Source organism: Bemisia tabaci, chromosome 6 (genome assembly GCF_918797505.1).
Source record: "Bemisia tabaci chromosome 6, PGI_BMITA_v3".
Classification (NCBI taxonomy): domain Eukaryota; kingdom Metazoa; phylum Arthropoda; class Insecta; order Hemiptera; family Aleyrodidae; genus Bemisia; species Bemisia tabaci.
Genome location: NC_092798.1, coordinates 50036804 through 50062513, shown reverse-complemented (window position 1 = coordinate 50062513; position 25710 = coordinate 50036804). Strand labels below are relative to the sequence as shown.

At 39.6% G+C, this 25710-nt stretch overlaps 1 protein-coding gene across 1 annotated transcript in view; it reads left to right on the top strand.

The window, feature by feature from the left end:
* The window catches only part of LOC109034727 (uncharacterized), a 29119-nt gene extending 3612 nt beyond the window's left edge, over positions 1 to 25507 (top strand). The window contains exons 2-3 of the mRNA XM_072301998.1: positions 6155 to 6324; positions 24546 to 25507. Coding sequence (XP_072158099.1) covers positions 6155 to 6324; positions 24546 to 24773 — 398 coding nt within the window. The 3' untranslated portion in view covers positions 24774 to 25507. The remainder of the gene's footprint in view (positions 1 to 6154; positions 6325 to 24545) is intronic.
* Positions 25508 to 25710: the final 203 nt, after the last annotated feature.

Below are 25710 nucleotides of genomic sequence, written 5' to 3'. Positions count from 1 at the left end.
CGCGACACAGAGGGTGCCGCGCAAAAAAAAAGCGATTTCAATTATATCCCCTGTCATTATTAATGAAATTTTCAGTGATCTAAGCCGAAATCGTACATTCACGGGGGAAACCTCTGAAATTGAAAAACTGGAAAAAACCAGAAAAAATCCGATGAGATATAATAACTATCCGAATGCGCATGTCAATATGGATTCAGCGTGAAAAGAATCGGCTTTACATTGACTCAACGAGTAACTGTTGCTAACGTCTGAAAACCTGTCGGTTTAGAGGCGCCACGCAAAAAAAAAAAAAGAGAGAAGAACTAGGTGTATTTCGATTGTCTCCTTTTTTCACCACAAAAATCGTAGTTGATCGCGGCGCCACGAAATAAGGAAAATATGAAATGTAGATTTGCGTTTTACTTTTTTCCCACATACATTTTCTACTCAGAGGGGAGTTGCACAATTTTTAGCAAATGATGACACTTTGTCGCTTGGCTGACATACGGGCGTAACCACACTCTGCAATGAATTTTGTCGTCCATACAACTCAATGCTTTTCCGGGCTCATCTCAATGTATAGTTAAGCCCTTACATGTCAGCCAAGCGACAAATTTTTGGGACGTAAAAGATACCCACCTGCCTGAAATATTCGCAAAAGTATCCAACTCAACAAGCGTCATTTTTTGCCGCCTTGAAGGTTACATTTAAAAATACTCCCTACCCCTATACACAGTCTTCTTCAGTACTGAATGGTCCAATTTTTTAGATTTTCGTAAAAAAGGGATGAGCGGAAAAATTCACCTATGTTCAACAGCTCGTTTCACCATGGTTTCAAGGAAAAATGACGCAAAATACAAAGTTTTTTAGTATTGTTTTGTGCTTCTTTGAAGCAGCTTCGCCTATATTACCAATGTATTTTTGTCCCAGACATTTTGAGATCTAAGAACAAAAAATAGAAGCGCCTCAATGGTGCGCTCATGCCTAGATACTTCATCAAACACCGAAAAACTGGAAATCACCGCGGCCAATCGAGCAGAAAACAAGGGTACCTAAAATTGCTTTGTGCATCCAAATTTTTTCTGAATTCCTTCAGATTGGACTCTGAAGTGCCAATGCAGGCAGCTTTTCAGGGAAACGAAGATAATGACAAAGATGATCGCACCCTGTTTAACATTTTGAAGTGAAGTTCTGTACCGGAATCTACGTAGAACCCAAAAACCCCGAGTGAAATGAGTATGGATGAGCAGATTCTATTCTCCTCTAGAGTGAATTACATTTTTACGAAGCGGAAATTACTCATTTTGCGGAGTGTTTTACTTCCCATTCATATGAATCGGGATTTTTGGGCGCTGTATGGAATACGGCACCGAATTTCAGGCCTCTATTTTTAACAGTGCAGTCCATTTTTGGCGATATTGTGTTGCTAGTGACACGAAACTCATAAAGAACTTCACTTCACATGTGCTGAAAGGAAAAAAACCCAGGAATTCGTAACTTTTTTTTAGGAAGGGGTTAAAACTTTCATTTTTTCCCATCAATGCATGTGTATAGAAGCTCTTCATGACTGCCGCAACAGGCGAAATCAAAATCGCCAAAGATGGATTGCGATCGTTTTTACTGACACTCATTTAATGGATCGTTTCCGATACATCCAACAGGTGAGATTGTATCGATATCAATTGTTTCAACATGTAAACATAGCCTCAAAAGTCAATTGATTAATCTGAGGGAACGGGTTTCTTGTGATAGATTTTTGATTCTTATTAGTTTAACATGTCAATGAAAAAAGAAATTGATTGGAATATTCTCATTTTCAGCTTTTTCTATTTAAATCTTAAACTTTTTGTCTGAGATTATGATATATTTTTTTGAACTAAACAATACATCGAACATCTATTTAAAATAAGATTTGAATGCTTTAGGGAGGAAAAATCGGTGGAAAAAATTAGGAATATCCGGAAGTCAATCCACGAGGACATCAGGTTGCACTCTGCTTCTAAGCAATTTTTGTGCTGCCAGTAGATAAGCCACTAAGCCTTAATAGCCACTCTCAGTTTTGACATGACACATAGCACTTCACATGGCGGCAGTTCCAGTTTTAGAAGGGTTTTTTCAAGTAACCGTCACGAAAGAGAGTACTTCGCATGCATTTAAGTTTTTCCCGGTGACAATATTGACAGAATGTCGCAAGATCCGGACAGGGTGCATTAAGGCTAATTGAACCATTATTAGGATTTCACCAGCTTTTTCCGGGCTAAAAGTACTATCTCTAATAGTTTTAGCTCACTATTCTACGTGGAATAATTTTAGCCTCTTCTTGTTTAGGGTCCAAGAAAGTAATATTCCAATAAGTGAAAATACAAAATTTTAAACCTTCTATTTTTTTGGTTTGAAAAACATATCGACGGTGACAGTGCCAGACCACGGATCTTCGTTTTCTATGCTGCAGACTTCCTGTCACATGTTATTTTTTGAATGAAAAACTATTCAAAGTTAATTCTTAAAAAACTTTCCAGTTTTTTCTTCTCGGTGCAAAGAAAACTCTGTAAAATTCCAAGAAATTATATTGATTTGTTCTCCTTCAAAGAAATGAAATAGGAGCGGAGATTTTCGAACACCGCAAAGACGAGATACGTGGTCTGGTAGTTTCACTGTCGACGTGTATTTAAAATGGACCTAATTACGAGAATGATTTGATGAAACAATCGAAAAATTAATTATTGCCAGATTGTGATTTCTTCCTTTTCTCTCTCAAAATTCCCTGTTATGTCCCGCTGTTCAGCGATGACCACTCAATATATGAAAAAATTTCTATTTTGAGCCAAGGAGAACTTCAACTGAAAAGTTCTTAAATTGGCAGCTTTCAAAGGAATTTAATTTGATTCAAAAAGAATTCCGCATGATTAAAGAGGAAAATTGAAAGGCGAAGGTTCCATCGAGTGAAGGCTCTTTTACAAGGAGAAACATTGTGAACAATCTTTGCAATACCCGATGGCGCTAACCAGGCTTTGAATTTTAACCCTTTACTTGACAATATGAGCACCCAAAAATCAACTAATTCCAAAAATGGTTCCGTTGCACGCAAGAAATACAGCCAAATAAACATACACCGTACGAAGAAAAGCGCACGAACATGTTGGGCACGTCAATAAAGTCTGAAATCAATTTCTCAGCGCGCAATCTGCGTAGTTTGTAACACACTTTTTTAAGTTTCCCGCGTCTTTGGGCACGCAGTTCGTCACTTTTCGGCTATAGTATCACAAGCGTCGTGCGACGTTTCATAATATCAGCCACCATTTTATTTTGTTACAGAGAAATTGTTTGACGAAGTCGTCCGAAGATTTCACTGAATTTTTTTGTGCTGCCGATAAAATTCAGTGAAATTTTCAAACAGAATCAACCAACAATGTCTCTGTACTTTGAATACCATTAGGGGCCTACACAAGTTAAAGTTCCTTAAAAACACAGAGACAATTTTTGGAAAAAACACACTCACTTGCGTAAAAAATTGTTTTTAAAATAACGGGACGCGTTTCGGGACCTTAGCTCCCATCATCAGCCGCGACTCTTGAGTTGACTCGCGATGAGTCGCGGCTGATGATGGGAGCTAGGGTCCCGAAACGCGTCCCGTTATTTTAAAAACAATTTTTCACGCAAGTGAGTGTGTTTTTACCAAAAATTGTCTTTGTGTTTTTAGGGAATTTCTCTGTAAACAAATAAAATCGCGGCAGAAATTTTGAAACGTCGCACTGAGCTTGTGTTAGTTTGGCCGGAAGATGACGATCTGCAAAGTCTAAGGAAATAATATCGACGGTGTAGGTCCGCAACCACGTATCTCGGTTTGCAGCGTTGCAAACTTCCGGTCACACTTTATTTTTTATGCCGAGAGAACACGGGAAAAGATACCCGCCACACAAAGATTACCTTGCCACAAGGTGGCAACATTTCATGAAAAAAAAAAAAAAATCTTGAGATTTCACGTGAAATATTTCATGAAATTTCAGAAATTTATGAAAGATTTTGAAAGACACCGGTTCCTTTTCGTGTTCGCAAAATGTAAAAATTGATGTCTCTCTTCTATTTTTATGTGTTTGAGTGCGGGTTGCATACTCTAGCCCCTGAAAAATATGAACTATTTCACAGCATCATGAAATTTCATGAAATACTTCACTGAAATTTCCAATCTTTCATTTCTTCCTTACATTTCATGTTACCCTGCCTGGCCACATCGCTGTTCTTGCCTCCGCACGGTGGATCGAAACCTGCAAAAAGTCGGACATGGGCGATTCTCACAAATAGTCATTTCATTGATGTAAATGTCTTCCCAAAGAGTTATATTTTATGATACAGGTATTGGTTTTCAATTTTTTAACCCCAGTTTAACGCACACAGCCTCCTAAAGTGGCTCAGGCGGCACTCGAAAAATGTTGCCTCACTCGGGACAAACCGTTCGCCTGTTGGTATTTCCCTCCGATAGATTTATGACAATTTCTGACTAAAGTAGCTTGTTCTCCTCCTTAAGTAGAATATATTTCACTAATAACAAGTTAAAATATCGCTATTTTTATAAGCGGTATTCTTGCTTAAAAGTACCCTCCTCAATACCGTAAAAATAATAATATAGCTAGACTTTTAACTAGCTATTTCAGCGTATTTCAGGGAAACCTTTGTATAGCAGTGTTAACTGATCCCTGAAGATTCATTATCAAGAAAAATTGGCTGCCCCAAAGTGCCCTTTTGGGAATAAAGCTTAAATGATTTTGAAAAAGTGAAGTTCATAAAATGGTGGCTCGAGAGAATTCGAATTTCACAGGCCTGTGACGAATAAACACCGGGCATTTGATAGGTGATCTGTATGTAATTTTTAGTGCTGAGTCCGAAAATGACCTTGGTTTTTCTCCTACACCCACCGATTTTCCGGAAAATTGAGATTTTCCACTTAAAATGGACTTTTCGGGAAATGTGATTTTCCGGAAAACTGGTGCATGGTAAAGAGAAACCAAGGTCATTTTCGAATCCAGGAGACAAAAATACATGAGAAAACATGCCTTGCGTGGTTAAAAAAATGTCCACGTTGTTTCAGATAACGGGGTTTTCCTCTCAAATGTCCTAATCGACGCATATGATACTAATCCGTTTGTTTTGCGTCTGAAAAGACGGGAAAATTATATCAAGTTGGTGTCTAATGGAGCATTTTTCATCTACTACTTGATGCTAAAGTCAAAAATGGCCTAAATTCTTTTCTATCTTCTAACTATTTCCCAAAAACTCGCGTTTTTTTGACATCGGATTTTTTTTTTTTTTAATGTTTAATTTCTTCGGAAAATTAGAAGTTAATAGAGAAAATTGAGGTAATTTGAGCTTCAGCAGCAATCATTAAGCCGAAGAAGCTCCATTAGATACCTAAGTATAAATAAAGGCAGTGTACAATGGTGACTCGCGGGGCCCTTAATTAGGAAGGCTCGGATAATACATGATTTGTGTTGATTGATGTGTATTTGATTTATATTTTTCTCTCATATTTTTCCCCCTTGTCATTTTCTTTTGTTAGAAAGCTAAAAAGGTGCCCCAGGAATGAAGGGGAAAGGAGATCCTCTGTTTTCCTCTCAACATTTTCGGATTTCTATTAATTCATTTTTTGGGGGGGAGGAGGGGAAATTGTAAAAGAGATGAGTAATATACGTTTTATATACGATATTTAAACATTTTACCGGAGAGAAAAGTCCATTGAACACTTAAAACTCCGATTGAAATGAGTGTAGAAAGTTTAAACTTATCTGTTGTTAAACAATATCTCTTTATTTATCTGAAATTGTGCCAAAATACATATCTAAACCCAATAATCAGGAAAATAGTCATCAAAAATGAAATCTGCGACGAAAAATACATAAGAAGCATGTATCCTGATTTGTTTTATGAGCGCAAACACTACGTAAATGAGCAAACCAAGTCGCGTGATGTGCCATGTCCGGCCTGCCCTATGACTCGATCCACCGTGCTCCGTTAGAAACACATATTCGATTTCCTCCTTAAGACACATTTTGCCTCCTGCACTTCTTGAAGATATGGCAAACCGAATCCACGCTCAAAAATCGGTTCGATGAATCGATCCACTCCTAACATTTTCATTACTTCTTTCATTCTAATTTGAATATCATTTCAATTGTTGCAGGAACTAGGCGTCAAGACGGAGTGGTAAGGAGAAAACTAGGCAGAAATCCAAGAATCCCTTTTTCCAGCGAACAAGTGCTCACACTGGAGAATAAGTTTCGAGAAAACGCGTATCTAAGTTGCGCTGATGTCGCCGCCCTTTCGTCTGCTCTTCGGCTCTCAGAAATCAGGGTAAAAAATCGATATTTTTCTTACATACATACAACTTTTTGTTGCTTCTGTGTATGTCCTAGGCAACCTGAAATTTGCAGTCTCTGAAAATTTGCAAGCAGCATGCGTTTTAACCCGTCAAACTACTATAATTCGCATCGACGCATCAAAGATTTCATTGGTAAATATCTTTGAAAACATGCCCTCGGCATAGAGCGCCTTCAAAGTCTGGTGACACTCTCCGCATTGCCCAGCAGTTAGTTTAGTGGCCTATACGAACAAACTAATATTAAGGCCACCCATTTCACTACATGTATTTGAAACTGCACTGCTTGATATTATGCATTCAAGAGGAAAAAAACATCCGTAGCTGCATTCCGAGAGTGTAACAATCAGTACTTTCTGGTTCGTTTTTTTTTTTTGAGACTTAAATGTTTATTTCATTATTCAACACAAATAGATCACTACATGTCGGCGATTACCAATTGCCTGCGACATAATGCAAGCTATGTTTTTTCACATCACTATGTAGGCAAATTCAGATGCCATCGACGGAAAAGAAGTGCCTTGAGTCCCTCCATAGAGAGAGTTGAGACAACGCGGCTTACTAATGTCACAAACGGAAATAAAGATTACACAACTCGGACATTCTTTGTAATCTTTGATCGGCCCATTCCCGAATTCCTGTCATTCAATTCGTTTGTTGCCGTACCCCCAGTTCCTCGGTCCATTCCAGTTTATAATCATTTTTGCATTTGGCGAAAATGTAATCTTTATTCCCGTTTGTGACACTGTGAAGGCCTAAAATACGGGAACCAATCATAAAGTACATAAAGTCGTAATGCAAGTGGGAGAGCTGGCGCCACTTTTAAGCGTCTCCCAGGTCCCGAATTTCGATACATAATCGATTGTTTGCGATACACGGGGACCCGGCCATATTCCACACCGCCATTTTGGATCGAAAATGTATCGAAAAAGTGACCTCGCGCACCCGGCTCGGAACTCGTCGAGGCTCGACGAGTTCCGAGGGCCGGATTAAGGAGGTGGCCACATGGGCCGCGGCCCACGGCGACAAATCTAGGAGGCGGCAAATTTTGCAATTTTTTTAAATGTAGGTATAAAAAAAGTCGGATTTAGAAAAAGATTACAAACAAAATCTCTCATTTCCTGAGAGAATAGTAATTTCTAATTTTGTCGTCTTTCGGTGATACAAGAGACAGCATCTTTAATTGATCGAGTTAAGAGAGAGACCAAACACTCAATTTGGCCAGGAACTGCGCGACTGAGAAAAAAATGATGACGAGGACTTGAGATGAAAGGGAGAAGCCCTCGGCGCGGCGGTCGGCATGTAAAACATATAAGCGCCTACACTCCTACAAGACTGCACGAATACTTCACGCATTGCATCAAACACAGTGCGGTCACTGCAGTCAGCGTGAAACGAATAGCGCCTACAAGAATGCATGAATACTTCACGCATTACGCCAAACACAGTGCGGTCAGCAGCGGTCGTCGGCGAGAAACTCATAGCGCTTACAAAACTGTCGGAATACTTCACGCATTGCTCCAAACACGGTGCGGTCTGCGCGGCGCGCCGCGGCGCGGCGGCGGAAGTTAAAATCATTAAACCACATTTATGTTTGTTCTTTTATAAGTTTTTCGTTAATTTCTTATGAATGGAAGGCCTTGTCCACGCAGAGATAGGTTTACGAAACTTAACGTTCGCGCAAATTTCAGTGAATTTTTGCTAGTAGTGTTGACAGGGCTTTCCCAAAAAATGTTTCAAACACGAGTAAACGCGTCTTACGCACCCTACCCCCGCTGGCACGTTCACTTGATGGTTTTTATTGATGTTTCAAAACGAATGAGAAGGGGGCGGCAAAATGCAGGCGGCCCATGGGCGGCAAGTAGGTAAATCCGGCCCTGCAGAGCAGAACATGGCGCCGGCTCTCCCACTTACATTACGACTCTATGTACTCATTGTACTCTATGGAACCAATCGGAATGGATTCGCATTGTCTTTGAGGCCCCGTAAAAGTTTTTTTTTTTGACGTTTTAAGTGTTTCAAACATATAATCTATCAGTGTAGATATATATGTTAGCATAAGTTCAGCTTGGCAGACGAAAAAAAGTCTAAACGGTTGATCGGTGGGACTTGAAAGTAAGGCTCCCGAGCAATGAAATTGTCTTAGGAAGCCACTTTGAGGTCCCGTAAACGTTTTTTTTTTTACGTTTACCCATGTTTCAAACAAATAATCTATCAAAATGGATATATTTAAGCTTAAGTTTAGCTTGGCAGACGAAAACAAGTTCAAACGACTGATCGGTGGGACTTGAAAGTAGGCCTCTGGAGCCATGAAACGTAGAAGTATTATCCTGAGCTGTCTTTTTCAACTTCCCTTGATAGTAGTGTTTGACGAGGCTCTACTTTTAGCTTCTTATAGTCCATCCAATGTAAAATTAATTTTTAAACTTATAAAAAAAAAAAAAAAAAATACCGAGAATCGAACCCAGGATATCAAGAAGACAAGCGAGCCGCGATGTCAACTACTCCACCGCGTCAACTTGGACAGTTTGCCTCAATATAAGGTTTTTGAACAAAATATTACCACAGTTATATAAAGTATAAAAATGTTAAAAATGGATTTTTCCTGAAGAATATTAGCATTTTTGCACTCAGCGACCCTAAAAACCCCTGAAAACTCATGTTGCGAGGTTTAAACATACATATCTGATGTAATGCCGCTTAAACCGGCTATTCGGACCATAGTGCGGCGGCGGAAGTTAAAATCATTAAACCACATTTATGTTTGTTTTTTTATAAGTTTTTCGTTAATTTCTTATGAATGGAAGGTCTTGTCCACGCAGAGATAGGTTTACGAAACTTAACGTTCGCGCAAAGTTCAGTGAATTTTTGCTAGTAGTGTTGACAGGGCTTTCCCAAAAAATGTTTCAAACACGAGTAAACGCGTCTTACGCACCCTACCCCCGCTGGCACGTTCACTTGATGGTTTTTATTGATGTTTCAAAACGAATGAGAAGGGGGCGGCAAAATGCAGGCGGCCCATGGGCGGCAAGTAGGTAAATCCGGCCCTGCAGAGCAGAACATGGCGCCGGCTCTCCCACTTACATTACGACTCTATGTACTCATTGTACTCTATGGAACCAATCGGAATGGATTCGCATTGTCTTTGCTCTCGGTGTGCTTGCAGACGCGGCAGATTTGCAACTACTTGATGCAAACTACGCAGATTGTGCGGTAAAGAAAGGAATCCAACTTTTTTGACGTGCCCTTCGAAATTTTTTGATCGTTTGACCTTTCACAAACCTATTCTTTTGTGTGTAACCCTTGTTTGGAATATACCCATTGAAAGCGCTCTTTGATCGTTTTTACTCCCCTTTCATCACCGAGGGGGCATTTTTTTAAGGGAAAAAATTCCAACTTACATGGTACGCACAGTATTTGAATAGACTGACGTTTTTGAAGCTTTTTGAAAAAGAAACTTTACTGAGAGACTTTGCCTGGTTTTCAATGAACGCGAAGGCTTGCGGCAGTGCAACGCCGAGTCCTACGTCAAGCTGCCGCGTCCAGCATTTCGACCTGCGACGCGTTGCTCCGTTCCCAGTGACCGCGGCGAACGCAAGGCTCAACCAATCAGCGTTCAGTATCATTCCAAGATGGCAGCATCAACATAACCTAAAAATCTGTGTGCCGCGCGAAAACCGCGATAATCTCCGACTTTGCAAGCCCGTTGCCCGTGAACATTTTTTATAAGCCCGTATTAGCGGTCACGGACATTATTTTTGGATTCGTCTGTAATTGGCTGATACGAAATTTTACGGTCTTTTATAAAAATCCTGCAAAAAATTACTCTAAGATGAATACATTAATAAAAAAATAGGAGGAAAGGTCGCTGTTCCGAAAATATTTAGCCGTGGCACTTTTTAAAACTAGTTTTTATTTGGTCTCAGCATTGTTTCAAAGTTATTTTTTGGACTTGTCTGAAAGGAAATTTTACGTGCTTTAAAAAGAGTATGATACATTACACTAAAATGAAACGTTCAAGAGATATACATGAGAAAGAAGGCCGCAGATCCCGCAAAGTTTTTGCCGCGGCAATTTTTGAAACCCGTATCCTTGGTCTCAAAAATTTTTTTTAATCCATTTTATGTAATCAGCCAATAGGAAATTTTACGCTCCTAAAAAAATGTCCTATGACATTTTCCTCTGAAATGGACCGTTTAATAGAAAAACGATAAAAAAGGTTACTGGGCTATTAATTTTTGGCCGCGGTCGTTTTTTCAAAGCCTTTAATGTGTGTCGCGAATTTTTTCTTCACAAAATATTCGTAATAAAAAGATCGGAAATTTTACATGCTATAGAAAAGGTCAAATGATATGATCCCCTAAAATCAACCGCTGCGGAGGTATCTGTCATAAACAAATGCGTTCAGCGAAAATACTGTGCCTTGTCCTGGTCGCGAGGTTCATCTAACAACGCATTAACGCTGCTGCTTGACGCAGAAGCTGAGAATTTTTCAACTTCTGCGTTGCGTTATCTCGGCGGCACCGCGTTACATTCGGAACGGTCCCGTAGTAATAAAAAGGTTCAACATCGCCGCGTTGCCACTTACGCAAGCCCTTGCGTTCATTGGAAACCAGGCTTTTTTAGAAAAAATTTAAGAAACAACTTTAATCCTCAGAATACGCTTTACATATTTGAAAAGACTGTAGGTTTTGATCAGTTTCAAGGAGTTTTTTTTTTTTTTTTTTTTTTTTTTTTTTTTTTTTTTTTTTTATTGTTATGAATCAAGCTTTGTAGTGCCTCAGCAACGTCTCATCACCGAGGGGACATTATTTCAGGGAAAAAAACTCCAATTCACACGGTACGCAAAATATTTGAATAGACTAACGACATTTTTTTAGGGAAAAAAACTCCAATTCACACGGTACGCACACTATTTGAATAGACTGACGTTTTTGAAACTTTTTGGAGGTGAAACCAATAGAGAGACTTTAAGAAAAAAAAACTTCAATACTTAGAATACGCGCTGCATTTGAAAAGACTGAAGGTTTTGAGCAAATTCAAGGAGATTTTTTTTTTTTTTTTTTATGTTTTGAATCAAGCTTTGTAGTCTCTCAACAAAGTCTCTGATGTTTACCTAACTCATTTCAGAACTGTCTCATATTGTGCATAAATTCCTCTCTGTTGAATTGATACGCAGTCAAAAAGTCCACGGCCTTGGAAGCAAAATACGCATAGACTGACGGTTTTGAAACTTTTTGAATGTGAAACTTTATTGAGAGACTATGGGAGCAACATTAATTCTCAGAGTACGTGTTACGTTTGGAAAGACTGAAGGTTTTGAGCAGTTTCAAGGATATTTGTTTTTTTTTATGGGGGGGGGGGGTGTGTTTTGAATCAAGCTTTGTAGTGCTTCAACAATGTCTCTGGCGTTTACCAAACAGAACTGTCTCATATTGTGCATGGATTCCTCACTGTTGAATTTGACACACAGTTGAAAAGCGCACGGCCTTGGATTGGAAGCAGAATAGGTATGCACTTGCTTTTTAGCTTAAAAGTCTCCTTACAAGTTGTCTGGAGCTTGTGCGCAAGTTGAGTCAAAGCTTTTTTTTTTCAAACGTGAACGGCATATCTACTCGATACATTAATGTTTCAAACCTCCGTCAGCGTTGACGCGTCTGACGCAAAACGCAAAAAGTATCACGTCTCAATGATACCGATCCTGACACCTGACAGGCCATACAGGATACATGGAGTAGGCGGAGCTGCAGGGTTTTTTTCTGCAATTCACTACATATATCGACGCCATGACGATGCAAGTCGATTTTAATTACGATTGCACTTTCAGATTTTTAATAGTGAGAAATTGAGGTACATAACGTGACCCCGTTATATAAAAAAGTACCCGGGTAAAAAACAAACCAAAAAAAAACGTAGAATTTAGTCATTGTTGTCAGAGCGTATAAAGGGAATATGCCAATACATTTCAAACCTAGCAGGATTAATAATGGTTTGAAGTTTGCACTTTTAGAAACGCAGTTTTAAGAGGGTCATTTAATATTATGTTCTACTAAATCAAATACACAGATTACGAATATTACACAAAGTTTCACCTCCTGTTAGTATACTCTATGAGCAATGAGCATACACATTAGTCATTAAAGGAAGGTTCAAAATGAGGCATAATAAATGGTAGTATAGTAATTGAAAAATTTTCTTTGAACACCATACATTTTAAGGTATAAGGTCCGCATAAGCTTGTCCTTTTTATGATGCTAGTGGACGTATCACTGAATGATTTAATACCGTAATGTTATCGGACAAATGCAGTTTTTTCTCAGTAGAAATATTTAGTGAAGAGGCCAAAAGGAGCAATATAGTCTTTGATAACACCTCAATAAGACTACATTTCGCAATTAGAACTTTTTGTCCGACTCATTTAAAAAAATAACACTAATTCAATCGATTTCTCTCTTGAGATAAGCGCTTTTTCTTGATAAGCCACAAATTGTTGTTTTTTTCTTTTTTTTCTGTTGTTTAATGGCTTTGTGCCAAGCACCTGCAGCCAACTTAATTTACTCATCGCAAAATGCAGTCCAATTCTTCGCGTGTCCATAAAGAGGCGTGGCGTGGCGTGCTTTGCGATGTATCGATTGACGTACCTGTCATTTGGACTGCATTTTGCAATTCGGAACTATAAATTCTGGCTCTTCTGGAAAAACACTTACGTGCATAGGGAAATTAATGTCACATACGTTGTTTTTAAACCGGGCTAGAATCTATCGGTCCAAATTGCAAAACGTAGTCCATTTAATCCTTTGGAAAAGGATCGATAAAAAGGGTGTTCGCAACAAACACCTTAAAAATCGATTCTTTACCGTAGCTTCAAATGGGGGAAATATCGATAATCGATCATTCACGCCTCGCCACTGAAGGGGCCCATCCGGAATCTCAGCGGCCAGCCGCGGCAGGTCGGCGGAGGGTGGCTGGCTCAAAGCCGATCACAATTTTACACTGGAGTGGTCACGCTATGACAGAGATGCCCCCCTCCCCTCCCCCCACCGAGTTGTCAAGACCACCTCAACTGGTTATCGAAAGATCTAATTCTTCCATAATGAAACAACCGTTTTTTTTTTTAAAAATTGGAACATCTCCATTTTGAAACGAGCCGCAAAACGCTAGTATCCTTATCAGGCCCAAGGCTCATTCGAAAACGGGCATGTTCCCCGTTTGAAATAACCCTTTCGCATGAGTTTTCTTTTCTCCCATAATGATAATCTGGCGGCTCCGCACACATCCTCCAACCCCCTCCCCCCCAACAGGGAGCTGTGATCAGGCACCACTAAAGACAAGAAGTCGCCTACCGTATGCGCCACCGCGGTGGCTGTGGGTGGCCGTTAAAATCTTGCGCTTTTTTATCTACTTAGTTTTTTCATCCGTCTCCCTTCGTGCTGCCCCCCCCCCCCCCCGCCCCTTGGATTGTAACTTGGGAGAGAGACTAGGGGTTCATCGTAGATGTAAATGCTCTGGGCCGCGGTAGGTAATATTGTCGTAATTTGCAGCGGCGTGGCGTGAATTGCGATGTATCGATCGTTATGTCATTTAAATCCATGGGAAAGGATCGATAAACAGGGTGTTCGCGGCGAACACCTTAATAATCGATTCTTTACCATAGGTTTAAATGGCATAACAATCGATACATCGCAATTCACGCCACGCCACTGGTAATTTGCGCTCCCTGCTGACGTCTGCGTCTACCCTGTTAGAACCAGTGGCGAGGCGTGTATGATCGACAATCGATATTTCCCCATTTGAAGCTATGGTAAAGAATCGATTATTAAGGTGTTCGTTGCGGACACCCGGTTCATCGATCCTTTTCCATAGGTTTAAATGGCAGATCAATCGATATGCCGCGAAGCATGCCACGCCACTGGTTAGAACTGAAATATTTTTAAGACTTTTGAGACAATGCCTCGCAGAGTTTTGTAAATTTTCCAAAAATATACGCATTTTTCAAACGCTCGATTTCATCTTTTGAAGACGATCTGGATATTGCCGGAATTTTTTGGAATTTTGTCCAACGGGAATTTTTCCATGAGAACATTGGAGGCATACTATTTCGGAAACGTTTCTTTTTTCAATTTGATGATTTTATGGACGTATTTGAGGACTTATCTGTAACAATAGCGGATGTCGAGTTTTCACATTGTGAGAAAATCGCGTTTGAAGTTTTTGAGGCTTTGCACTTTTCCGCCCGTAGAACCGAGAGGATTCTCATAAAGATTTTCATGAAAAGCAACTCTTCCGGTAAAAAACACACGTTTTACGCTCTACGTAAGGGAAAAATTGAAGGAGTAACAGCGATTTGAAAACAATGTGACATCCGCTATTTTTACTGAAAACACTTTTTTATGCATGAAACAAAGTCGATCTTCAGGAAGGGTAAGGCTAGTGAAACGATTGAAATGAACTATAAGTTAGTCAATGCTGAGTCATTTAACACAATTGATCAAGAAACTAAACCGTTTGTAACTTTTACAACAAAAACAAGGAACAAATTCTAAAATCAGTTAAAAATTCAACAATTCAGGCGAGACGGTCCCGATACGTATAATTTGAGTGTCAGTTACAGCCCATGACCGGTGGGCAGGTAGTTATCACAAGTGGGTTCGAATCTCCACAGTGTCCTGCCGCGCCGGCCGGGGAAAACAGTGGATTCTCACATCCGCTATTTTTACAAATGACATGGTTTTTAGTTCATGTCTCGCCGAAAAATTGCTCCGGAAGTCTGAAACTTTGCACAGGCATTCTTGGAGGCTCTAGATTTCGAATAAAGCGTTTGCCCTAAAAATGGCGGATGTCAGCGACCGCAATTGTTACATATATGTCCTCATTTATGCTAAAAGGAACTATGTGCATAGGGATTGCGTGTAACAAAGTTCCTTTTGGCATAAATACGTCCGTCGTCCATATCTACTGCGGTATGCCCGAGGCGCAGCGTGTTTTTGCCAGGTCTGTCAAGCTCATATTACGTAAAATACTTGAACAGTGAGGGAGGAGACTCAGAATATGCGTCACGGGCATATGGATGGAGAGGAAAATCGGTGAAATTAACTCATTTCCCGGCAGTTAATGATCGGGATTTCTCGGTACCCCGTTAAAAAAAAACATCCCGAGCTTTGTAAATACGGGCATTGGATCAAATGTTTCTGAAGCTTCATTTTTCTCAAAATACATGAATATATCGATTTCACTCAAGAACTCAGAGTAAATAGACGAAATAGTGACAGGCAGAACACACCAATTTCGGTTTTGTGAACCACTTGCCCTCCCTCTACAAAATCGAAATGTTGTCGTGTTAGGAATAGTTCCTCCACTGAAAGTAGTATCTTGATATATTTTGCGAGGAAAGCTCCGTACTTTTGAAGGATGCCTGTCATTCTTCATATGTTGGAGCGCCTTCAATTTCTTATGATACTGTGCAATACCTCTGATGTGAAATAGTTGCTTCGTACGCCGTGGCACGCTGCGGCGCGGCGGGCGGGCAGAGAGCGCGAAACTAGCATTGGCGCCTACAAACCTAACAGTGATACTTCACGCATTGCGCAATGCGTGAAGTATCCCTGTTAGGTTTGTAGGCGCCATTGCGTCGCCGCTCCGCTTTGTGTTAGGCTCCAGTTTAATCTCGCGGAGTCAGCGTTTTTCAACTCATCATTCTGAAATGTTTGCACACTCTGTATGGATTATTCTCATTTTAATTGATGGAAAAAAATGTGTTTTAAAGGAAAATATAATGTGTGTTTTGTAAACATTAAGGTAGTTCCGTAAAAAACTTAATGATTTCCAAAGCACACAAATTTCTACACAATTTCTTATAGCCTTTTATAGCCAATGACGATAAAGTGTAAAGCCCGGCGATAGAAACTATAGCCCGACTGCATACTTTTTTATAGCTTCGTATAGCCCGGCTATATGATTTGCTCCGCTTTCTACAGCCAGCTATATGATTTTCTGTAGCCTTCTTTAACCGGCTATAAGAATTCCTATGGTATTTTGAAACGCAGCTCCTATCGCCAATTTTTACTAGGGGTTTCATTCGCACGCACGAGTATGCTAGCTGGCACCGTGGATTCAAGAAAAAAAAAGTTCAATCCGCTACAAGCATAAAATCAGAACTCTCGTTTTTTATTATTTTCTTAGAATAGAAAACTTTTACATTTTCTATTCAGCACTCGTAGATTTTGTTGAAAATTATTGCTATCGACCTGCATGATAAGACATATTGCCTGAAACTCCCTAGCCACGAAACTCGGTTTGCGACGTTGCAGACTTCCTGTCATACTTTATTTTCTTAAATGTAAAACCACTCAACGGCATTTCTCTCTATATAAATATGGGAAAATGGTTCTGTCCATAACTTCGAGGATGAATTCGGATGTGATTGCGTTACCTCGTTAAAGTAAAAATATTGCCTGATGTGTCTTCATGACACGCTTACAATTTCTTTAATCATGTTTTAATCATAACTTTCCACGATTCGATTTCAACGAAGAAAATAAGTACTGATGAACGTCTCGCTAAGTTTCACAATATGAGCAAACGAGTGCGGGAAACGAGTTTTGAAACGAAAAAGCAAGCAGTTCTCAGAACTCTCAGCATTTAGCATTTGACAGAGGTAATTTTGATTAATGCCAAGCTGATGAGGACGGTATTATGGACCCAGCCTGTCTGCATTTCCTCAACTCTACGATTTTTTGCTCATTAAAGGTCCATATTTTACGGAATGAATCATGGTTTGGCCATTTTGGGTCTCTTCTTAGGCCTAATACTGGCCTTAACTTGAGTCTAGTATTGTCAAATTAATTTATTTTGTTTGGAAATATTCTCTAGTCTCATTTTCAATCTCCTTCTTCAGTCATTATTATATAATATATCGACGGTGCAAGTCGGCAATCACATAACTCGGTTTGCGACGTTGTAGACTTCCTGTCATACTTTATTTTTTAAATGGCAAAACTACTCAACAGCAATTCTTTAAAACTGTCATGATTTTTCTTTTCAATGCGAAGAAAATTCTGCAAAAACTTCAAGAAATAATGTCAATTTGTTCTCCTTTAAGAAAATGACGTAGAGGCGGAGATTTTCGGACACCGCAAACGAGTTATGTGATTGCCGACTTTCACCGTCGATATTCTGACAATGAAAGCTTAGACATCAGCCGGCAACTTCGAAATTTTGATGAGAGCATAAGAAGGGAAAATATTACATTATTTCAACTGTTTTTCTCACTTTCCAAGTCGCTGAAATCGCGTTTTAAGCGATAGTTAACAATACGTAAGCTCAAATGAAAAATTTAAAGTGCGGTCGAAAAAGAGGTCATCTATCACCGCTGAGCGCAAAAAAGCTCGGCCTTAGCTGATGAGCTCTGATTGGACCTTCAACTTCCACTTTAGGTACGTGGTTATGACGTCAGAATCATGAGTCTTACCCTGGAAACACTCACTTTCCAAGGTTGTTTCGGTGCGCGGGGATATTCCATATTTCTGAAAAAAAGCAGTTCCCTTTTAAAAAGTCTATTCCCGACCTCTTTCGAGGGAATGTATGAGGTAAAGGGAAAGTGAACGCCACACTAAGAGAGAATTTTGAAACAAACGCGTATCAAATCAAAGAAATTCAATGGGTTATAGGTTGTTCTGAAAAACTCCGTTGCATTTGGATTCTTCCTGCTTGGTGACGTCCTCGTAAGGCCCAATCACAATAGCTAAGTTTACGCGAGGCTCTAAACCTAACTTCATGGAAACCTGAGTTTGAAACAAAGGTTCAAATCACGGCATAAACGATGCGGAACTAACGAAATGTAGGTTTCCGAAATTTGTGTTTGAAACCTTATTTTACACTAAAGACTATAGGTTTTCGCATTCCACATAAACGAACCGGAGGTTGAAATTCGACTTCAAATGCGATTTCCAAGTGGCGATCGGCAACATGGCGGATTTGTTATCATAACGTTCGTAAACAAATGGTGCTTTTCCCACGATTTTGCTGTAATTTTGCCATTATTCAACATTTTTATAATCATAATTTTAGTACCTAATTGTTGCTTAATCTTTTTTACGTAATTCCTTAAGTCATATGTATGTGTGCGTATGTAGTCACGTATTTATCCTAATTTAGCTTAACATAGGACGTTGTTTTCTAGTTCTAGTGAAGGTGTTTAATGCTAGATCGAATTCGGCTTATCACTGCTTTTTCAGATTATTCTTGCTGAATTTTACATTAACTCAAACCCAAATTTGGTAACTCTAATCAACATTTTATGACTATAAATACAGAACGAACGGTCGTGGTTTTACTCTACTCCAATTGAGGCGCTTGGGGGACAAGGCGCATAAGTGTAGATTTTGAAAAAATTGAGTTATTAATGATGTTAAGTAAAATTTGCTTTAATGCACACCTATGCTGTGAAAAATTCGCTCCCGAATTCCAATTTTCAAGCATCAAAAAGTCAGTGTGAACTTTCTTTCCACCATATGGATCCATGTAGTTTCGAAACTTGAAACATGTATTTCTCGTAATAAGGAAAATGCACTTATGCGCCTTGTCCTCCAAGGATTTAGACGCCTCTGCTTCACCAATACATTGTTGGCCTATCAATATCCTCTTATTTTGATCATATTTTGAAGGAGGGATTCCCATAAGTATTCCCGATTCTTTATTTGTTTCACTACAATAATGACAGACGTACAATCTTTATGACACCATGGATTGAAGGTGTGGTGCTTTACAGGATTAGCACTCCTATACTTTAAATGCCTACCTACCTATTAATTGTAAGATCATTAGAAGCTCAATCAACAACATGATGAATTTCTGCGCCTGCCATAATTATTTTTAACATCATTAAAATTACCTATGACAACTTTTCTGAACTGAGAATATATGCTCGAGCATGATTTGGAGGGTTGTTGAGATTAGGTATTCTTTCAATTTTTAAAGATGAACGTAAAATTATTAAAAATCCACTGTCATTTTTCCAACTGTTCCTCAGAAAGTCAGTAAAGGCTTTTCTAATAAAGATGAAGCCTCCGCTTATATATTGTGGAAAAATTGTGCGGAACATACACGGGATAAAAGAGTAATAATATTTTATTGAATCAATTCATAGTGAGAAAATGAAGTACAGGTTGTGAAAAAGAGGCAAACATGAAATTCAAGTTCAATCGAAAATATGCGCATAAACAGCGCCAAAATCGGAAAGTTTGATTTCCCGCGAAAGTCGGGTTACAGCGCCCGCATAAACCCGACGGAGAAAACTAGAGTACCTGTATAGCGAGAGTATGGACAGATCGCTTCATGGAGGGCTTAAGTGCAGCCACCCTTCTAACCAACTTCTAACGCACAAAATTTCACTGCCAGTCCGCAGATTCCAATTCTAACCAAGATGGCTAAGGATGTACATAAATGAGCGTTCTTCCGCAAAAATGAGTAAATTTATGCAAAAACTAAGTCAAGTACGTGCTTTTTAAACGATGGTTCGTAACAATTGTATTAATAAATCGCTCTGGATAATTGAAATTCATAGGTTGGCTGCGTTTCTGGGCCCTAACTTTATCCACGGAGGCATCGGTGAAGGCTTGATGGATTTTCGGAGTTTCACATCTGTCTATACTCTCGCTATACAGGTACTCTAGAGGAAACTCGCATTACAAACTCGGGTTTCGTGAAACCTCGGTTTTGAGCCTCGCATAATCGTAGCTAATATTCCTGGACTTAAAAAACCTTTCCGCTCCATTGAAAGTGTGTAAGAGATCTCCAAAAATAGGCATCGAAGTTGAGATTGCCCGTTGTGTACTCTCGACGCGAGACGACCGGATCATCAATTTTTTTACATTTGCTTGAAAATTTGAAAAGCGAAAGGGGGAGACAAAAAAACTTTGCAAAAAGGAGCGGACTGAATGAAGAGCCAGGAATTTTATTTTTTTTACGCACAAGGATGAAACACCGTCTGGTGCGGCATTCGCTGTCTGCCGTCAAAAAAGCTTAGTGCGCATTGTCCCGGAGAGGCCGAAATTCGTCGTTTCTCGCACGAAAGAACGTATCTAAATTTTGACGTTGCCAGATTTTTCTGTGCAAATTGCATTTTTACCAGGAAAATTTTGAGAATTTTTGACTGAAAATTTTACTAATTTTTCTTCTGATCTCATGGTAAAATCAGACAAATTTTCGACGAAAATTATGCAGGTGTATCCTCGTAAAAAATTGAATTGTTCGAATCAATTTTGCAACCTTGGAATGAAGTTACGCTCCTTACTAGTTACTCCTACGCACGGGGAACGACGAATTGTATGACTTCGTACGAACTGTTTCAATCGTGACGTCGCGTTGTGGGGGAGTATAAAAATGTACCGAATCGGACCTAAAAAAAGAGAAGTCAAACTACGTTAGGAGGAAATTCGATGTATTTTGGCTCACATGATGACGTAGGTCGGAAATAGTCCGTCAGAGAGGCATTATTGGGGTCATTTAGAGGTTGAACGTCACGACGTCACGGCGGATTTGGAATTTTGGAAAAATATAAATTCTCGTAGATATAGACGTACGGAGTGCAAAGACGCACAAATCAATAAGCCAGTTCTTAATCATAGTTTCAAAGAATTTTTTGAATTTTTTCTGATGTGACAGAAAGTGCATTAAATTTAAGATTTATAAAAAAGGCGTATAGAGTACAGAACATATTGATGGCTCAAGTTGAGAAACGCGTATTTTGGATGAAACGCTTAACAATATCCGACCACGATTGATTGTCGTAAAATACGGTAAAGAGAATGCTCCTTTTGAATTGTTTTACGAGTAGAAAAAGGAATTTAACAGAAAACCCAAGACGAATTGGTGCGTGCGTTAAGTGAATAGAGGAGTTTTGCAATGTTGGAATCGAAGATACTCATTCTTCGACTTTAGCCATCGATGTGATAGATATGTTTGTACGCTTTACGATATTGGACGTTTAGGACGATGAATGATTTAAATGAACATGAATATTTTTTTAAAAAAAATAATGCACGTATAATTGTGGCACGTGAAATGCATGGTCTCTCAAAACCTCCGTAAAGGATAGACTCGTTCCAATTTATGGCGTGCAGTTTGGGTAGGACGAGGTTTACAAGAAAGTCTAATACCTAGTGCTTCTGTGTGTAGTATACTCCTCTGTTCCTTTCTGCCTTCAAAGAAATACACAAGAAAAAGATACAAAATAGCCGTATTTAAAAAAAGCCTACTTTACCCTACAAGTCTATTTTCTCTATATTTTCACATGTTATAACTTGATACCAGATATTTGTAGAAGGTAAAATATTCAAATAGACAATTATTTTTGAATCGGATCAAAAACTTGTCAATTTCCCGATAAAAAAGTCACTAGTATCCCAAAAAGAAGTAAAAATAGTTACAATAAAGGTCAGAGTCGGACTGGCTCGCATCTGAGGGCGTAGATCGTTGGCTGGTTAAAGGGGCGTAATGTGATATCTCCTGATGGGGTCATCCCCTTCGTGGAGAGGGGTTCGGACAATTTTGGCAAAGCAGCACAAGTTTACGCTATTTTCAGGTTCAAAGTTTATTAATCGGACGGAGTAAAAATTGTAAATTTTAACTTATCGAAGTGACCGACAGACTTCTGAAATTAAAGAAAACAAAAAAAATTAAAGCCACTAGACGCATCCAAGCACCATTATTTCCATAAGAACCGTGTCAGTGCTGCGATTTACACGAGCTTAAGACGTGGGTCTAAAAATCCATCCTAAAAAAGAATCAGGCAAGAACCTGAAAAAAGAAGACAGAACGAGTATCAACACAGCCGACGACCAAAAAGACGTATTCGGGTCTCCTTTTTAACTTTTCTCCCGAATCTGAGCGACACCTCATTGGCAGCATATAGCAGGGCATTGAGAACTCACGCTTCGCGTCATGGCGCCTTCAATTTTTCAGATGCAGCACGGACATTCATCAAGTACGAATAGTTGTATCTCTGCGCCATCGTTAACGCGCATCCTGTCCCTCGCTTTATTTCCATATTGTGTTTGTTTGCGTTTGTCTTATTCGTAATGGTACTTCAAGCACTACGTGAATAACACAGCCAAAGGTAGGAGAGATGTGTTCGGGCCTCTTTTTTAACTTTTCTCCCGAATCTGAGCGACACCTCATTGGCAGCATATAGCAGATCATTGAAAACTCACGCTTCGCGTCATCGCGTCTTCAATTTTTCAGATGCAGCACGGACGTCCATGAAGTACGAATAGTTGTATCTCTGCGCCGTCGTTAGAACGCGCATCCTTTCCCTCTCTCTATTTCCATGTTGTGTTTGTTTGCGTTTGTCTTATTTGAAATGTTGTTTTAAACTAGAGCAGAGCATTGCGAGTTCACAACTCACGCCATCGCATCTTACATTTTGCAATGTGGACATCCATCTTGCGAGAATAGTTGTATCGCGTTTACACTTTAGATCTCTCACTTTTGAATTTCGAAATAAATTAAGGTTAAGTTTGCACGAGATATGCTATGATATGTCCAAATCAATAGTCATTTTGAAAAGGAAGAAATATGTTTAAAGGTCTCTCAAGAGGTCTATAAAGTGTGAGTATATGTCTAAAAATCGAACAGGCTATCGATATTCTGCTAACAGAGATGAAACTGAAGGCATTTCGGCTCTTTTCGCACCGATTTCATTCGTCCGTAACAAGACGACTAGGACGCGCTGACAACGGCGCCTTGATACAACTATACAACCTCGACGGATGTCCATATTGCGTTCAAAAAATTGAAGGCGTTTTGAATTTCAGCGCACTGACTCCAGCGCTTGATTAACGGACGCGTTGGTGACAAGATATCGCCTTGATGCCTATTCAAGCTTTACGTATGTTCGTATCACATCTCGATGGTCAGGGTACAGTATCACGTATCTACATTGCGGTGTTTCAAAATTTCCGCCCCTATTTTATTATTCCGATGGGAAGCAGTCGAACGTTACAACTTAATTTGTATGCCAGCATCGCTTCTACGCGAGTTACACATAGAGAATGAAGGAGGGGGATGATAAAGAGCCTGTATGTCAACAAAAAGGTGAAAATTTTACAGAAAAGTGTTTACGCTTCAGAAAGTAGTCCTTGGACCTCTGTTCACCACTATGCGTAAAAGCACCTCTCTTCACTCCTAATTCTCTCTTCCCCCGTTCATTTAAGAAATTTTCCGCATATATTCTCGGTCTGAAATTTTTTTTCTCCTCTTATTTTGCTATCTGTCAGAGGGGCTCGTTTTTGGCGCGCCAAGGGGGTGTATCTGCCAACGGCAGATTGGCCTTATGGCCAGTCCGAGCCTGATAAAGGTGTCAGTTCATTTTTGTACTATTTAGAACATATTGTATTTTTGCTCATAACAGTCGAAGTTTCAAACATGGTGAACTCAACACTTCAAATAGCGTTTCCTCCAAACTATTTTTTTTCGAACAGAAATCTTTAACCCATCATATCCTCGACATGATTCGACAATCCAGACGCTCCTCGGGCCAATATAGTCACGAAAAAGACGTCTGTGCAGTGGGGCCTTCCGGCCAAAGTATCATAAGCGCCATGCGACATTTAAAAATTTCCGCCGCCACTTTATTTTTTTACAGGGAAATTGCTAGTTGAATCTGTTTGAAAATTTCACTGAATTTTATCGGCAGCACAAAGAAAATTCAGTGAAATTGTTCAGACAGCTTCGTTGAACAATTTCTCAGAAAATTAATAAAATGGCGACGGAAATTTTTAAACGTTGCATGGCGCTTGCGATACTTTAGCCGGGAGGTGACAAAATATTCACGCGCTCCATGAAGGTGTTCTGCATCGCGCGAGAGGTGTAAACAGCGTAGATTTGTCACTAACACCTTGATACAACTATTTCAACTTCCATGCTGTCTGCATTGCATACGGGAAGAACTGAAGGCGCAAAATTTTCCGACAGCCTCGTCGAAAAATTTCTCTGTGAAAAAATAAAATGGCGGCGGAAATTTTTAAAGGTTGCATGGCGCTTGTGATACTTTGGCCGGGGGGTAACGACATTTTGATATTGAGTTTTTCGGGATTTAGGGTCTTCTTCCATATTCAGTCAAACCCTTAATAGAAACTTGATTATGACAAAAGGTTCTGCTTTGCTTTAACTTGACCAGAGTTTACTTTTCTTGTTTCAGATAAAAATTTGGTTTCAAAACAGACGGGCGAGGGAACGGCGGGAGAGAGAAGCCGGAACTAATAATTCGGCGGGCGCAGAGAAGACCGGAAATGACGTTTCGAGTCTCCGCAAGTGCCAGCCTTTGGTCACATCTCCAGAGTCAGCCTTCGTTCCTTGTCGGCCTTTGAAGCTGTCCAGGTCGCCATCGTTGGCTTTGCAAACAACTCAGGGCAGTCTGTACTCTTGAGCAGTGGCGATTCATGAAAGCTGGCGACACTGGTTTTCCTCCATTTAAATGCATGTTGAACAATCGATTCTTAAAATCGATATTTTTGATATGTTTAAATGGAGGAAACAAAGCGTTGCCAACTCGCAAAATCGGTACTATGTTCACTCCCTCGGCTGTCTTAGAAATTTTTAAGTGCAAAATGGATCTGCACAGTGATCCAAAAGCCCCTAAAAACCCTCAGGTTTTTGCATCTTTTCAGGGCGGTCCCCTTTAAATTTCAACCCGTTTCATTCAATCGTTAAGTAATGTAGAAACGATCTTCCGCATAGGTATACCATACAATTCAGAAATTGACGATTGATAGATCGCCTAATTTTCTTCAAAAGCAATGTAGATCCGTTTTTGGCTTTATTGCTGACGAGAACAATTCGATAATCGATTGATCGATCAATGATTCCTGAATTTTAAGAAACTTTTTCAAAAGTTCCCGAAAGTCAAATCATGTTGTAGAGCGGTAGGTATGAACGGCAACTTTTTACAGGGAGCTGCAGTCACCAGTTTTTTTGCATTGACTCTTTTTTCTTGGCGAGCAAAAATCTTAAAATGAGGACAATCCTTATTAATTAACAGCTGCCAGCTTTAATGGGATACATCCATTCACAGAATCTGATCAGAAGAAACCGTTGAATGATTCCAGGAACACGACTCTTCTGAATTTCGATGTTTCGACGGCGAACTGCGAAAAATGCGTACTTCAATGTCGGTGTTTCGAAATCTCTACTCATATTTGGACTGAGTTAATCAGAAAGGAACCAACCCACATTTTGGAAAAAATTGAGTTATGAGAGGGTTTGAACTCAACCACTGCTCTACTATCTATCGCCAAAAATTCAACGTTTTTGTTGGAGCAAATTTTGCAGAAATTGAACTTGAAGTTTATCTTTTACATTGAGTC